This window comes from Dermacentor albipictus, chromosome 3 (genome assembly GCF_038994185.2).
Source record: "Dermacentor albipictus isolate Rhodes 1998 colony chromosome 3, USDA_Dalb.pri_finalv2, whole genome shotgun sequence".
Classification (NCBI taxonomy): Eukaryota; Metazoa; Arthropoda; class Arachnida; order Ixodida; family Ixodidae; genus Dermacentor; species Dermacentor albipictus.
Window position 1 is genome coordinate 58,156,187 of NC_091823.1, and position 17,866 is coordinate 58,174,052.

The 17,866-nt window shown below is 41.1% G+C and overlaps 1 protein-coding gene across 8 annotated transcripts in view; it reads right to left on the reverse strand.

Annotated features, from left to right (window-relative positions):
* LOC135898732 (protein lap4-like) overlaps positions 1-17,866 on the reverse strand; it is a 183,635-nt gene that overhangs the window by 10,083 nt on the left and 155,686 nt on the right. For 7 of the 8 annotated variants that reach the window (XM_065427843.1, XM_065427845.1, XM_065427842.1 and 4 more), the window contains 6 exons: positions 11,414-11,722; positions 8,610-8,787; positions 6,799-6,919; positions 5,738-5,950; positions 3,540-3,709; positions 2,825-2,889 (listed from right to left, as the gene is read on the reverse strand). In XM_065427843.1, coding sequence (XP_065283915.1) covers positions 2,825-2,889; positions 3,540-3,709; positions 5,738-5,950; positions 6,799-6,919; positions 8,610-8,787; positions 11,414-11,722 — 1,056 coding nt within the window. The remainder of the gene's footprint in view (positions 1-2,824; positions 2,890-3,539; positions 3,710-5,737; positions 5,951-6,798; positions 6,920-8,609; positions 8,788-11,413; positions 11,723-17,866) is intronic. The other variant, XM_065427851.1, reaches the window with a different exon arrangement.

The following is a 17,866-nucleotide window of genomic DNA, read 5'->3' on the forward strand; positions in this document are numbered from 1 at the left end:
TCCTGTTGCCTCCTGTGAGTACTTTGAAAAATCACTGGTGTTGAAGGCAATGATGACAGCATGTGTGCGAGTTACACAGCTGCACTCTAAGTGAGTTCAACAAAAGGCTCAAATGCTGGTCAATTATAAAAAGCAATCACAGAACTCAAGCTTTTGTAATCGTAGTCATTGTCTTTAGCTCTTTCCTGATTGCACCACAGTAATTATAATTTGTGATAGGTGCTCTTAAATTGAACTTTGTACACCTATCACATGGTGTTCTATTTCCACTGCTTCATCAATGTCATTGTCATGATCATAAGAATTGTCACGATATTTCAGTTGCTGCCTCATTTTTCAAGTTTGGCATTTTACTGAACTTTCACTCACAAACTACAATAAGGTCATGGAAGGGTAAAGATAAACTTTCCCCTAACCTATTTGTACCTCTGCTAATCTTTCTGAACATAAAAGAACGAAAAATATGCCGTATTTGATTTAACTTTTGAAGACGACTCTTTGTGATTGTCTTACACAACTTGGCAAGAAAATCTCACCATTCACATGCCCCTACCAAAAAAATTAAGAGCTACCTTAGTGATGGCACTGTGTTCAACAGAGAAGCTGCTAAACTACACTTGAACTTGCCACACTCTTCGTTACAGCCAGCGAATATTTTTAAAGCAAGCAATCCTCTAAAAAGAACTAAACATTCTTCCTATTGTAAAAAAAGATTGGAGTCTTCTAGTTTCTCAACATTTCCTTTAATTTTTTTTTTTTTTTACAAGGCTGTTATAGAATACAAGACTGCATGTGTGAAAAAGTCTCACCTGATATGTAAATCAAGGAAGAAAAGCAAGCTAAAGCAACAATGCTCGCGCTAATCATTTAGGGACCTAAATTATGGGAGTTCAAGAAACATGCAGAATGCTTCGTGCTTGTATGAAGACTAAAACACATTTTCATCCTGAGCAGTAATTCGTTTTTGCAAATCTCTCCATGAAGAAATGAAAGTGCGAGCTCCATCTGTAGCTTCTCATCATTCAACAAATGAAAAGCGAAAAGAGTTACTTCATTCCGAGCACAGGGTTTCAGAGGACAGCATAAGTTGTCACACAGCCCATTTACCACAGGTTCCCGCACACAAACACAGGTGACTGATCAGCAGTGTCAGGAATGTCCACACATACTGCACGAAATGTAGGACACATGCAAGGACGAACACAGGCAGCCAGCACAGTTGTCATTAATACAATAGGCATGACAGCAAGCACTGACACACAACACACAACACTGCAAACAGAACAGGGCTAAAACAAACACCACCTACAGGTTCATCCATTCTTAGGAGAAATGAGTGACAGGATAGCTGGTGGATAAATCTTTCATTAATATACATCTGCTCTGCTGAAGGCATAACACTGGCCACTCGTTCCCGCTAAAATAGATGACTTTGAACTTACACTGCGTTGAGTATCAATGACATGTTTTTGCTAACAGTGGACAACCCCGTAAACACAGCATGTTAAGAACATGAGCCAAAGCAATGACTGCCCCGAGTGTAAATTTAGACAGCAGCCTTTTCGATAACAACCCAATGTGTGAACATCTGCTGCAACACAACCATGTGATCACACCGATATCATTTTCCTCAAGCTGTACAGTCGACTTTTATTAATACAATGGTGGTTTACTGAACGTCTTCTTTTTTTCTGCCTTCAGATTGCTTGAAATCTGTCCTATCCTTACTATTTATCTTTTCCTTTCCCCCAGCACAGTGTAGCCAGACAGGATCAGTCCTTGTTATCTGCCTTTCCGATATCCCTCTACCTCATATAACAGCATGCATACAAGCTCGTTGATACAACTTTCACATGTCAAATATTGGTAAATTAGAATATAAACAAATAAATACAAAACCAAACATAAAACTGTAACGCATGAAAGCAGAAGCCCTTTTTTTCTAGTTGTGCTCAAAACAAAAGCTGGGTTCTCAAACTCGAATACAGAAACTCCAGTACTCTTCGTCAGCATAAGTGCAGCTACAGAGTGAGTTTATATGCAAACAGAAGTCAGGTTGTGTAGCATGCATTAAGCAAATTAGCCGAGGTGAGTGCCTTTTGACTTTATTGTTGGGCATGGTGAGTTAAAATAAACTGACTTTTACATTTTATGGAGCCCAGATGAAAGGCAAGCACTTGCGGTATCAACTGGTGTAAACAGCAATTTGTCAGTGTTGGTCGCACTCACTGGTACTTCTCCGAGTTATATAGGCATAAACAGTTGAGTGAATTTTCCAATTAGGACTTCATATCAAAGTGAAAGAACTATCAAGAACAAAAAGAAAGTTTCACTGTGTCCTATGATGTTGGAGCCCAACTATTTTGGAAAATAGGCATGTTCTGCACATTAACAGCTACTAAATTTTGTGGTTCTAGTGGCTGCTGGTGCCAAGTTCAGCTAATCTCTGCTGTGATTATGGCAAAAGAGCTCACAAAGCATGACTAACATGCCGACAGTCCTGTGAAAGATACAATTCTGAGATCTTGTGTCTCTATTCTGTAAATAGCCTTGTTCTGTAATGTCAGTTTCTTGACTGCTGAGCATAGGTGACTGCTTTATAATGAGACAAGACATATTCAATTATTTGCCAATAAGGCTGGCTCACTGAATTCCCAAGTAATCTATTTGTGCTTTTGCATCATTGTCTTTTACTTAAACCTGCTTGGCTTTACAAAAACAGTTTTGTAAAAGAAAATGATGTCACAAAACAGCCCTACCTTTCTGTCTCATCACAGCTTTACAAATGCAAGGGTGGGATGCAAGGTACAGTGACTCAACTTACCTTGTGCCCCAAGCTCTGCTCCCTGTCGGTGTCAAGTTCTGGATGTTCCAGGTTGTTGCTATTTTCTACAAACACAACAGACAGGACCACAAATGTACAGTAATATGCTGACCAAAACAAGGAGGCTTTAAGTCAAAAGCAGAAATAAATAGGGACCCCATAAGTCAACAGCATACTGCCATTAACTTTACTACAAGAAGCGACGCCAGAAAGATAGGGCCAAGCAGTTAACATGTCCACGAGACCAACATAAAGGTGACCATATGAACATTTAACATTTAATTTTTCACTGCAGGAGATATTTAGAAAACCTGTACACTATTAAAAAAGAAAACAGAATCTAGACCAGCATGGCCATTCTTTGTTGCAAGTGCAATCATTCAACATCATTTAAAAACTCAGTGGGACAATGATGAATGAAGCTTGTCAACACAATATGCACATGTGCCTTGCTATGATATTAATTATAAGTACTATTATAAAGTGTGCATGGTGTCTTCTGAAATGCACCAGCTTAAGGTGATCTAGGTGCTCATTATAGTGGGCTGTGTGCTTGCGTTTTTAATGTGCTGAAAGAAGTCACAGGAAAGAAAAAAAAAAATGAACAAGACTGCATTAGACAGAAGTATCGTGGACGGCCAGAAACGTGAGAAGGAGCACAGAGTGGCGCAGGGTGGCAAGGCCACAAAACTTCTGACACCACAATCATTCTCACCATCGTCACCTCTCCTCGTCTGCTCCCTTGGTATCTGCTGCTCAGCTGCTTCATCGATGTTGATGTTGACAGCCTTAAAAATGGGTGACGCAGGCCTGGCCTCTATGCCCTCTGTCATTCGAGCCAGCATGGCTTGAGCCTGCACTGCATCTTCTTCCAGTGACTTCATTCTGGAAGAGCCAAAGACATTTATTTCACCTCTTCACTCCCTTCAAACCAATAGAAGCAGTGCATCCACCAGCCACACTACTTCGGCTGCCATGCCCAGCCAGCCCTGCTTTGTTGGTAGTTGGAAACCAAAGTTGCACTTTTTATCATAAGACCATTAAGGACCCCATGTCGCATGAAATCCCGCGTCGGCGTCCCGCATCCAGTGTTGACTGTCATTTCAGCAAAAATGATTCCGAACCATCCAAACCCAACAACGCATGCCCAACCATGCAGACCTTTCGTCTGGTGCAAAGAAGTTACTGAATTAATTGAATTTTTCAAAGTAAAATATGTCAGAAAAATCGTGAAGTATGACTTACACACAACCTACAGACATGATTGCAGCGGATTGTAATCTGAATATACAAGAAAACATAATTCTGTTGCACGGAAGCTCAAAAAACCCCTTTTCCAGCATTTCTACCATTCTTAATACTTCAAATATCAAATTCTTCAATCTTCAAATATCAAATTCATACTACTTCAAATATCTACCTTTCTTAGACTGGCCATGGTGTCTTGAGACTTGCGTGCGCCGACGCGGGCAAATCTCGCACACCACGGAGTGGCGCACCTGGTTCTTCGTAACACCTCTAGATGGTGCTCCCCATTTCCGCATCGCCGGCCGCACAAGAGGCCACATTTCCACCAGAAACCTTGCCTTCGTGCATAGCGTTCGCCACCAGCATTTCCCACTTTACGGTTACATAAGCTGCAGTTGCCCGGAAGCATCAGAAGCAGTCGGGGATCTTTGAATGCTCACGTTCCACTCTTAAAGGCGAAGCTTAAGTGTCCTCCAAATTTTATTCCTAGTAAACATAGTGGCAACTTTGTTCATGGCTGCCATGTGCGCTCCATTGCGCTTATGTTTCCCGGTCAAAACACCATGCGACATCTGAAATTTTGGCCATTGCCATTATACATTGGTGCTAGGGGTAGGCGACAATGCTGCAGGGAAGTCAGTAATTGCGCAGGTCTGAAAAATTTGTCGGCAGCTGTACTTGGCATTTTTGCTACCAGAATATATATTTTAAGAGATGTGCAAACAAAAATTTGCTTCGCTATAACTGATACCATGTTGGATCCTGCGTTTCTTTATTTACTTACAGCAAAACAACACTCCATTGAATTAAAGCATGACCAACCAAATCTTAGATTTATTTCTTTAGGGACCTTTGGGTGCAGGCATGACAATTTGTAAATTAAAGTATGGTAAATAAAAACCATTAATAATATTAGGTCATAAACAATACACAATAAACAGGACATGTTGTTCGGAATATATAAAATGCAAAGGGTTAACAATAATATAAATTAAGAAACAGTGAAACTATGCTTTGAAACTGATACATAAGCACAAGAAAGAATTCAACATAAAAAAAAAAAACACTGATTAACATATAGCACTGCCGAATACAAAAAGTAGCGCGCACACACACACACACACACACACATACACACACACGCGCGCGCGCATGCATGCATGCATGCATGCAGATACATGTACATGCACTCAACACAGGCACACACACATACACCAAATGAGTCCAAGAGAGAAAAATACAAAGTGGGGGCGTCATTTAGTTAAACTTTCAAATGATGATCTTTTATTGTAATGATATCCTTGATGCAATGAATCATTGTAATTTTCATTACTTGATGTCCATGTAATGCCAAATTTTGTGACAAAATTTTACTGCTAGTCTAACCACCTTTCAAGGAGTAGCGCAACTTGAGATTCCTTTACCCCATTTTTGCCTCAACTTGAGAATGCTAGAAATATTGTGCTGTCCTCAGAGCAGATCAGAGAATGTGATAGTTGGTGCAACATCTTAACAAAAGCACTCCGCACACATAGCACACAAGGATGAAGGAAACCGAGTCTCATTTTGCTACTTTGCATGTGTGTATACCTTTCTTTTTTTCTCTTCACATTTTACATCTTACTGCCTAAAGCTGTTGTTACAGGAAATATTCTGAATGCGCACCTGGCCTGTCGCCATGCTGCCCTCTTCTCGGCCTCTAGCGCCCTCTGCTCAACATCTACGAGGCCTACAGGATGGACCTCCTTGTCCTCTTCCTCATCAGGCTGCTGCAGTTGGCGCTCCTGTAGGCGCCGCTCAGCCTTCAGGGTGCGCACTGCTGGTATGGGCACTTGCCGCACAAGCTCAGTCTCCACTGACATGGGGCTGTCCACTTCACTGAGAGACAATGTTACAAAAATTTAGCATCCAGTTCTCCTCAAAACATCAACAGGCAAACAATCTACAGTAGACCTTCGCAGTTCTTATAGTTGGCTACCTTGCAGAGGTATGGTGCTGCCAAAAGCCATTTTCAAAGTGAAATTAAATTAAATTATTGGGTTTTCACATGCTAAAACCACAATGTGAATATGAGGCACACAGTAGTAATAGCAGTAGTAATAGTCATCATGAACACTCATGATGACTTTTAACACAAAATTTGAGAAGAAAATAAATTTATTACCAGAACTTTTTACGATTTGATTCCAGCTTACGAGACTGCTGAACCTAGTGAAGGTGACAGCAGCACAATGTTGCAAAATGTGCAGAAATCCTGAGAGGCACAGGAGACAAACACAATTCCCAAATCACAATGTACGCCTGGCGGACGACTCACATGAGTAGATTTTGGTTAAGAATGAGCAGATTTTTCAACAACAGCTTGTGCTCATTGAAAGTATGCACATAAGAATATGCTCACAAATATGTTGTGCCTCATTTGTTTACCTGAAATCCATGTCATACGTAAGATTATTTGAAACCATTTTATCTATGCTGCGTAGTAGCCAAGCTATTGAGTGGCATAAGCAGCTTGTCAAAGAGTGCTGCAACGAATATTTAAAAGTAGGCAGCGAGTCATGGATTTAATCGAGTTCCCATAGTACAGCTTGGAGACAGCTTTGGGTCAAAAAAGTGTCCAATAATTGGATACAAAGCAAAGCCACATCATGCCTTCTCAAGTCCCATGTGTAACAGTGTATTTCCCATGCATTTCAATTTCAACTGGCTAGGCAAGTTTCCCTCACGTTTCAGCCAGATGTTGTGCACCTGCGGGAGGCATGTCAACATCATCATCAACTTCGTCCTCATCGCCCTCCTCCTCTTCACAACTTTCCTCCTGGCGAGACCACCTGCCCTCATGCTTGCCTGGAAGGTTGAGTAGAGAGAGGAAAAAAAAAGAAAAAGAAAGAAAGAAGAAAGATTAGTGCAACAGCATGGTAGAGTGAAACATGAATTGGCACATCATGTTCTCACACTACAAGTAGGTACTATGTACCAAATCCAGGGGTGCTTGATAAGTAGAATTTCCAAATAGAGCAGGAACGTTCGAAAAAAAAAAAAATCACCAAAGATTGAATCAAATATAGAATAATTTAAGGCAAATAGTTTTCTTTGGCTCTTGCAGCCATTATCATTGTCTGTGGTTGGTGGTCGGACGTTGGCTGTCAATACAAAGGTGGCAACACAAAGCGTGTGCATGCTTGCACAATTGAGTTATGGGGTGCATTCGTGGCCGAACGCCAACTAGTATTGTATTTTTCTGAGACACATATGCCCTCCACTTATACTAATGCTACATATGTGCTGGTTAATGGCTCTGTACTCGACGGAATTACACAATTAAGCAACAAATGTCCTCACAGTAACAAATACATGCTGTAAGTGCACCATTCGTTTATTAAAGCAAATAGCTTTCTTGAAGCATTTGGCTATTAGCTCACATTACGATCACTGCCTATGGTTTCTGCACAAATTTTTATTTTTATATGAAGCGAAATAGAAAGCTTATGCTGAGTCCATTTGGGGGGGGGGGAAGAAAACAAAGGAAAAAAAAAGTTTTGATGCTAAAGAAGGCAAGGTTGATGAACACAATGGTTCAAATGATTCCATAATTAAAGTTGATTATATATCTCTATTCTGTCTCCTTTTCATTTTCATTATTTACTCATTTCATATCTTAGTCGTGTTGTATTTCACATGCAATTACACTTCTTAGTGTCGACACAAGGTTACAACAAGTGAAAGAAGATTTATGGCTCTCTGCAGAATTAACTCGAATTTTGCAACATGATGGCATTTTTGTCCACTTGGTTAAAAATATTTGTTTGGACTTTAAGTTGCTGATACAGTAGCAGTAAAACTAGTTCATATGTTTTGTACAGTGGCTTGCTTTTTCAGAGAGCACAGTACACATATGATGTACCCCAATCCCTTATTTGTAGCACTAAACCATAAACTGAATGATGCATACAAAAAAATGTGATCTTGTTACTAAATTTGAGTGGAAAGAAAGCAGAGGTAAATTAAGTTTTTGTAAAAGTTAGAATAAAAGAATGCTGGGCACTAAATTTTCAAATTATCTGCAAAACCATCTAAAAAAAAGTTTACTTTGTTTGATTTTAGTCCTCTGCATGGCAGCCATGGGGTCACAACATTTCCCATATATTCTAAAATTTAAGCACCCCTGAACCTAAGCCTAAGCCTCACCCCCCCCCCCCCACGCACACACACGCACGCATGCACACACACGCACACGCACACACACATCCCTTTCACCTCCAGGTAAAAAAGAGTGCTTAGGTTTGAGCGAATGTAGTTACGTTGGTATACAATGGCAAGATAGACACGGGCTTCCTGAGTTTGCAACTACTCTTTTTTATTTTCCCCTTCGTTATCTCTCCATCTCTTTTTGCCCTTTGTCATTAGTTTGCATGCTGCCATGCTGCTGCCAGCCCAAGAATAGGCACAAAAATAGGGATGGCTATAACATACTGCTCTAGGTGCTTAACAGAAGGAGGGGTCAGAGTGGGGGGAACAAAAGAAAGCAAGGACTTACTTTCCTGCTCCTCGCGCAGTTTCTGCAGTTCACTTTCGGACAAGAAGCTGAAGCGCTTTGCCTCTGATGCCTGGGTGCCATGAAATGAGCCCTGTTGCTGCTGCTGCTGCATGCTTTCAAAGTGGTGCTTCTTCTCAATGAAGGTCAGTGACTCGGGCTCAGTCACCAAGCCCTGGAGCTATGCCACAAGGCAGAAAGGAAAGACCAAAGCAGGTAAAACACATTCGCACGTCAGCAAGAAGTCTGCCTCTACATTGCAGGAGGCTAGGGTTGGAAGATGAGCCCATTGGTACATCATTCCACAGTACGACAGCACAGTCCAAACAAAACTAGGGCACAAGAAAAGCACACACAGCACCACCTAAAACACAAATGCAGTAGACTTCCATTGTTTTGATTCTGGTTAATTCGACTTGTTTTGTTTAATTCGTTCCCGACCGAAGGTCCCAGCCAGTGCCTATGCATTCCTATGGGCTCAAACTTTCCTTATTTCGATCCTAAAATTTGTCTTCGCCGGACAATTTGAATGTGGCCAGTGAGCATGCATGTGGCTACAGTGACCTCAAAAGCGACTTTTTTAGTGGCGGTGACTGTGTCAGCTGAGCTTAGGGGACAGTGAATGCGCTGTACAGACATTAAAAATCACCTGTTGAAAACGCTTATTATCAGTCTGCCCATGGAATATTTTTAAGCAATAAATGTAGCTCACTCGCGATGTCTGACTGTGGCATTAACCCGATCCTAGCATGCACCTTCTTTGTCCTTCTTCGAAAAAATTGGGCTGAAAATTGCTTGCATGATGCAATCGGGCACAATAACAATACCACCTTTAAGGGGTTATATGCTTTACCGCATAACATGGATGTATCGCGGCAAAGCTGACATTAGGAAGCTGGCCGCCATTGTGCAACACATACAAGACCCGTGACCATTTTTTTTTTCTTGCTGAAACATCAGGTGCGCGCTAAATTTCTACTTCGTTTAGGAGCTCTAATGTCATTTCTTACAAGGTTTCCTACTTTGGACACATAGAAAGTGGACATACGTTTGACTTGGTCTGTGTTTCCTCTTGTTCAATCAAACCCGCCGTATAACACAATAAATTTTGTCAGTCCCCTCAGGGTCGAATTAATGGAAGTTGACTGTACACGTATGTCGCACTAAGAACAACCACTAAATCAGTTTAGACTGGCAAAGTATACTTTCAATTTATTTTAATTAATTTTGCGGTAATACATTGATAACTAGAAGAAAAAAGTTAATGTCAAAGTTCCATCTTCTGAATTTTGCACCAAAAGCATACTGCCAGTAGGTCAGTGTAACGTCACAAATTTTGGAATTATTTTTTTCTTAAAGGACTTTTAAAGTATCAAAAGTTCCTGAAGCTTGCTAAGTTTAGTGTTTGGCACTGGCAGAATATAATTTAGTACATCTTCACCGTTAAAAGTTTAGCTGTGTCTGAGGAGAGACATCGCAAAAATCAACAATGTCACGATGAGTTAATGAGTGAAGTTCAAGATGAAATTGCCACTTGTCTCTTATTTTTGTGCCTTTTCTGGCTGACCAAGCCTCTTCTATTGGCAAGAGTGGCTTTTTGGTATTGTAGAAGGGTAATTTACTAATACAGCTAAAATTATTTGTTTTCTTTAGTGTCCCTTCGTTGGTGTGGTAAATGGGCACAAGCTTTGTGTTTTGGTTCTGTTTGCACATGGGGAACGAGCTACTTTCAATATTGGTGACATCAAGAACTGGGAACTATGTCTTGGAGTGCAGATGCATAGAAGGCAGGCGCTGTGTGGTTTTGTGGGTGCATCTTGTACTGAATTCTTCAGATGGCACCAAGTATGGTTCTGTTGGCACTACACTGTAGTAATGCAGTATTATATGAGAACCCCACTACGTGAAATACTATCCTGCCAAAGTGCCCAACACTTGTTTTTTATAAATCCTCTGACAAGTAGCCCTGACATGTGTTACAAGAGGTCTTATCTCGTACGAAGACAAGCGTTTCATTTTTTTCAGGAAAGGTTGAGCCGCATAGCTCCAATGTTGCTAAAACAGCATTTTCCCTTAAACCGAGAGTAGACAACATGCCACTGCGTCGCTGTTACTGCTGAGATTGGACACTTGATGTGACATGTGATAACAAAAAAAGAATGGGAAATGAAATAGAACATGAATCTTAATGCCCAATGGGTGCTGTAGGTTTTCAGCAGAAATAAATAAGTCCGAAAAATGGGCCTTTATATTTTTTGGGGGGTGTATACAAGGAAGAGGAAATGCTTATAATGGTGCCAATATAAAGAAAAACCCCTCTGCAACCGCACTGCCATAACTACAAGAGTTTAGATAGGGTTCCTTAAAGAAAGAGAATATGCCACAAAGCATGGACATGCACTGCTAAATAACGTGAATGCTAATTTTAAGTCCGACTTTTTTTTTAACTCACAAAAAAAAAAGCATATTGAAATAATATAGTCCCACTGCACACTGTGCCAACAACAAAACAGCCTATATAAACTACAAAGATAAAATTTAGTCCTACATAAGTGACAGCTGTCTAATTAAATTTCTGACTTTTTTGAACACGAATACTAATGTATTTGAGTGCAACAGGCAAAGTGCCACTTGAGGCACCATGGAGGCACCCCAAAGGAGCATCTGCATTGTACCCAAGAGATAGATAATAGAAATTGCAGACACATTCAGGGAAAAACAAGAAAAAAGAAATAGTAGTGAAGAAGTAAAAGCGGGATCAGTCCCACTGAAGAACACGAAAGAGAGGCTGAAGTGGGCCCGCCTACCTTTCTGGGCTTGGGAGGGGGAACAGGCTTAGGACCCAGGCTAAGTTTGGAAGGTTTGCTGGGCCGAGAGGGCTCCGGCAGGAGAGAAGAGGCGCAAGGAGGGAGCGTCCCACCATTCTCCACAGGGCTGCCGCCACCACCACCACCACCACCATTGTGATCGTCCCGAGGTGGGGAAGGGGGGAGGAAGATGTCATTTCCAGAGTGAGTGGGAGGGGGGTGGTGCTGTAGGGTTGAGGGGGCAGAGGAGGTTGTTGCAGGTGGGGGAGGAGGAGGAGGCGATACCTGCGGCCGGTCACTCCTGGTGAGCTGTCCTCGAAATCGCCATGCCGCACGAGGGAAAAGAAAAAGAAGGGATGGGCACGGGGTAACCAAGGAGGTAGGTGAAAAGAAGGGTGAGATTGTAAAAAAAAGGATTAGGAAAGGAACAAAAAAATGAAATAAAGGATGCTTTTGTGTGTGCAGTCCAGTGTCAATGGGTGCCCAACCCCAAAACAGGAGAAGAGAGAGCAAAAGAAAAAGACAACAATGTGCAAGCAAAATAGGGATATAAAAAATTTGACTATAAAATTCAAGAGAGTCAGCATGCCAAGCAGTTGCTCAGCAGGGTGAGGGAGAAATTATATGCATGCAGTAGAAGCACCACACTCTATAAAGGGTAAACAGCACGGCCAACAAAGAGCATGCTCCAAAGCACAAACAGGAGGTTTTAAGTTGTGATGCATGAAGTGCCTCAAGGTTAATTGCATTTCTATAAGAATATCTGTCGGCTTCTTTGGCATGAATGCTTTCTCATCACTTGTTAGAATAAACTACAGCAGCATTTTTCAATCATGCACAATCTTAAAAAAAAAAAAAAAAGGAGGCAAACTTCAACTGTAGTATGTAGCCTGTCATTTTAACCTGCGTTAAGGCAAATGACAAAATTGAGAATAGAATGTCTTTGAATCCTCATATATACGTGCAATGATCCCCAAAAGCTAAAGATATCAGCGAAACCCCTTTAGTTTACAGGCAGCTGTAAATCATGCATTATTTCCAATCAGCAGTGATCTCAGTAAACCTTGCCTAAGCTCTCTCACAACAGTCTCATTTCCCAAGTAGCTATGACACTCGGCCTCAAATTCATCCAATCTTATCAGCTCCAGCTCAGCGTTACCAGTGGCACCATTCCTTATTTATTGCAAGCACCAAATGCAGCCTGTTGCAGAAGCCCTGGCCTCTGGGCATTGAAGAAAGCCCTCCATAAATAAAATAAGGAGACATAAAACTAAATCATAGCAATCAAGCGATAAGACAAATACTAATGCCGACTCCAAATTGAGCCAAACTGACCTCACATGAAAAAAATTGCAAGTACATTTATTTGCCACAGAACCCTGACACCTCCAAGGGCACTGTTTCACAACAAAGAAAGCCAGGTGTTCTACTAAAATTACATTTTTAATCACGTCATAACTGAAGGGTGGCAGACAACAAAAGAGTACGTAACCTTCCTGCTCACAGCAAACAATCAACCACACTAGCTCACAAGAAACCAACAGAACATGCGAAAATTCCTTGTCAAGAGTTCTTGGAAAAAGTTAGGCACAATACAGAACTCTCAGAGTGCACGACAACAACAATGTGGACATAAAAATAAGCAGGAGCAGAATTAGGAGGAGGGAAAACAGCACCACAGCAGTGGCAGATGGGAAAAAAAAAAAAAGAACACCTTCTCTGCAGGACACAAGGGCTGGCCACAAGGACACAGCAGCGCACGCATAAGTGAGCAAAATTACAGCTATATCGTCATTCCTTTCATAAAGTACTCCATGCCGAGATACAGAAAAGATAAAGTCCTCTTAATTATTCAGACACGCACCTCTCACTATCAAATTATTTCCGCAGCAAGACTGACCTCTGAAAAGCAAAGGAGCTCCGCTGCATTGAAGAATGATGTCCTTCCAAGATTACAAAAAAACAGAGAAGCCAAGCAAGAACGCCGTGTCATCTAGAGCTAAAGCATAAGGTTACACAGAAGGTGCTGGAAATAAGCAGTCTGAAAATGTGAGCCTCCTCTGTAAAGCGTACTAAGACCATTGCAGAATAGGCAGTTCTTTGAATAAGCAGCACAATTGCTCAGGTACGCCATTTAAAATGTAGTGTCCAGAAACTACCCAGAAATATATTTCGGTTGGGAATTTAGGTACATACAAGTAAAGAATGAACCAACAAGATATTACATATTTATATATATATATAATATATAGCAATTACAGCTCAAAAACACTAAGAACAATGTATCGCAGTTCACCAAGGAATACTGTACTCGGTATTATAGCTTGGCAGACATTCTTAGATACTAGTTATTTGAAATGTACACCTCCTTTTATGTGCCAAAGCACTGCTTTCAGCAGCGAAACCTTTTCACTGCTGTTTTCACCTGCTGGTTACATGTAAAGCTGTCCTCAGTAGATATAAGGGACCGCCATTGCATATCTATTCAATGCCATTTCAGCCTAAAGCAGTGACCAAAGGAGTGAATGTGCATTAAGAGGACACCTTCAGCTTGGCATTAACTGCAATTTCTTTACTCAAATACACGTGAACTGCAGAAGTGCTCCTCTCAGGCAACTGCTGAACCAATATCAGCGAAATCCACTGAACTTAATAGAGAAGGCTAATTTCTACTGATAAGTACAGAATGTTCATTTACTACCGGAAGCTTTTTACAAAACTTAGAAAAAACTGGAATAAAGAAAGGAGTTGGGGCACCAAGTTTAGAACTCAATACAAAACGTAGATGTTGTAATTCTTCTAAATGTACTTATGCGTGTTCAGAGGGGACAAATATGATTAGTTCACATCTTATGTGAGGCCTTTTACATTGCTTACATGAGTCTTGCAGAAGTCCCATTACCATCTATAATATACCAATTTTGTTCACCTTTGACACCCTGTCCTAATAAAGACAGTTTACAATGAAACTGCGGCAAAGTAGCAGCGTCGTAAACACTTGCTGATGCATATTTTACCCTTTTCGAGTTATGACAATTCCATGAACCAAACCAAAAATATGCTCCCAACAGAGTGTAGAATTCAACTGTGTATCTTAAAGTCAATCACCTTCACCCAAACAGCTTCAGTGGTGGTCAGGAGACCGCATTTCTGCATTTCACATGCATCTGAAAAAGGGAGTGCTCCGATGTAAACCTTAATGTACCAGCGGACAGACGGGGAGAATACAAAGAGGGGGCTGAGGGAACTGATATGTACAGTCCCGATTCCAAAAAAGAAGCTACACCCTCATTAGGCAAAGCTTTCACTTTGCAAAGGCACTGAGGTTGTTGCTGTGGCACCAGGCGCAACGGAACCGGACAGAGACTTGGAACCACAAAGGTGCGCGTGCATAAGCGAGAATGTTTTTGTTTTCTTCCACGTGAAATAGAGGAGGCGGTGGCAGACAGTCAATACTTGGCAAGATGATGATGTGCATTACGAGTGTACACCTAAGCCTATTTCATTTCTTTATCTCGTCAGAGCAGTCCATTCGATAAGAGTCCAGCGTTGCACAAAGCCACATCAAACTCTGACACAAGGAAACAAAAAACACAAGCAGTTCAGGGTGCCAGCAGAGCAACCAAAGAGTGCAATCACTGCACGAAACAAAATTGAGTTCCAGGTCAATAAAAAAAAAAGCAGAAAGTGGAGCGAATGTTGTGATGATAATGGTTTCAGGAAAGGAGGTGGGCGGGAGGGAGTAAGATGTGAAGGCGGAATAAAAGAGAAAAAAGAGCATGTAGAAGAAGACAGATTTGCTCGACGTGTGTCCTCATCGAAGATCAGAGTAGGAAAAATAAAAAAGAAGTTTAGTAAGTAGCACCACACTGTTATTTCAAAGAGATTAGTATTAAAAGAGACAACAGAACTAAAAAGGACTGACCATGAAGTAACTATAACATTCCAGATGCTAAGGAAAATATAGTACCTTGGATGCTTAAGCAATAACAAATACCTTAACAAGATACTGTCTTATTGCACTTTAGCAATGCTCTTGCTCAAGAACTTCTGGAAGCATTGATGCTTCGGCAACCTTGTAAACATATGCTTCCAAGCCTATTTCATGTACAATGAAACATGCTAGAGATCCAAGGTGACAGAGTGCACCAATTCAGTTTAGATATTTTCAAGAAATTTATGTTTAACTACTCTTTTATCTAAGAACTAACTGTTATCTATGCACCTTACTGTACAGACTTGAAACAAAGCAGGCTGAAGTGGAACGAGATGCAAGATGATTAAATGTCATTGTCCGATTTGGGGCATAGATAACAGTATTACAATAGTAAAGGCACAATAAGAACATCAGATGGCAGCAATATTTTTCAAGATCAGTGTGTAACGGTGCCTCTGAACTCATCTAACAACAATGAATGACTGCCAGCATTAAAGCCCACTTTTGGCTGGCAAACACATATTAAACCGTGCATATTGCCTAAGCACATACTAGAGAGTGACAGCAGCCATTTGTCATCATAATAGATCGCTATTTAACTGGAGACTCAAGGTATCCTAACCCCCTATAACAAGGTACAGTTTCTTGCACATGGTTAGCAAAGTGGGATACACATCCATCAAATGCTGGAAAGGTCAAAATGTATACCTAGACTAGTAAGAATGCCTGAAATTTCTGATACACCAAGCACTGCTTGCATTAGCTATATTGACATGTCTGCACAGTGCAAAAGACAAGGACAGAAAAAAGGACACAACACAGGTGCTGACTTCAACTAAGCTTCATTTATGAGACTACCAGAACTATATATTTTAGACATGAGCATAAAGAAATAAAAACTTTTGCATGATGTCACACATCTCATAAAGCCCTACAGCATCACAGCCAGATACTTGATTTCGTTTTTGGTGAGGGCAATAGACAGCATGCTGATGCAAAGGCCACCCAGCTGCTGCATCGTGTCATCCTTTATGATTTCACGGGTAAGATGTTCTCGGTGTTTGGAGATTACGGCGCATCTTTCAAATTCAGGCACACAAGGGTAGTCTCTGCAGTGAATGTCAAGATGACCTTGAACGGTTGCGTAAACATTGTGAAAATGCTCTTTCAATCTCTCATTAAAACATTTGCCCGTTTGGTCAACATACTTCTTTCCACAAGTCAGGGGAATCATGTAAACCACAACCAATGCGCATGCTCCAAAATTACTCATATGGTTAGTAGTACAAATACTTTGTCATGTGGCATGAGGAATCACATGCCTGCAGAGCACTGATAATTTTTTCGGAGTGGGAAAAACAACTTTAACATCTACTTTATTGCCTGTCTTCTTCAAGCAGTGCGATATCTTGTGCAAGCAAGCGAGCACTGTGACTCACTTGTTGTCTCTTGCAGCACAGTCTGCTAGTGCTTTGTCTCCCAGCTTGATTTTGTTTAACATCTTTTCTGCTACCAAAACTAACAGAAGCTCAGGGTACCTAGGACATGTAAGGCAGGAGGCCTGTGCAAGGAGGCTGCGCGTTAAAGAGTGGCAGCAAGACTTATTTAGGGCATTTGTGAAGCAAAGATGCAATGCCGCGTTTAACCAGCTTGGAAAGGGCTGACAGATAAGACAAAAGTTGCTTGTTCCCTCGGGGCTCATACATCCAGCGCAGGTGATCTCTGGAGATACTAAGTCACAAATCTAAAAACTTTAACGAGGTATTCACCGGTAGTCCATGCGTCAGAACAAGTGGCGACAAGCACTGCTTGAATTGGCAAAGTACATCTGAAACAGCAGGCTCAATACCTTGACCTTCACAAGCAAAAACTAACAAAAGGTCATCCACAAATCAAGGCAGCTAGCAAGACGTTGGTCATGGTAAGCAAGAAAAATGTCGCTTAAGATTGGTGCTATGCATTAATCAATGCACACACCGCTCTTTTTAATGTAAATGTGTTCGTTCCCTGAGGCAAACATAGATCTTAAGTAAAATCTAAGCAGCTCAAGGAGGCCACTCACCAAAACAGCAGAAGCATTCTGGAACGCAACTGAGCCATAATGGTCAATACAGTCCTCAACGCACTGTAGCAGCATATCATGCGGTTAAGAGTGGTACAGGTATTTGATATCAGTAGAGCAGGCATTGAGGCCCTTGTCGTTACTTGAAATATGCACTATGATGTCATGAGGGTCTTTCACCAAAAAAGGGTCATCACTTGTTATCATGTTAAGTTTCTCCTGTAAAAACAAAGCCGCTACTTTGTCAGGTTCCCTTCTTGGTTTTGACAGTGAAAAACAAATCCAAGCTAGGCTTCTTGCTTTTATCAATTGAACTGGCTAACCAGTTTAAACTCAATGAGTCACTAAGTTATATTTGCCTCCTTTCTTACTTTTAAAAGCGATATGTCATCTTGGCACTTGAACACAGAATTAATAGCCTCGTGGGCTTTTGAGCCAAACATGTCATTTGGTA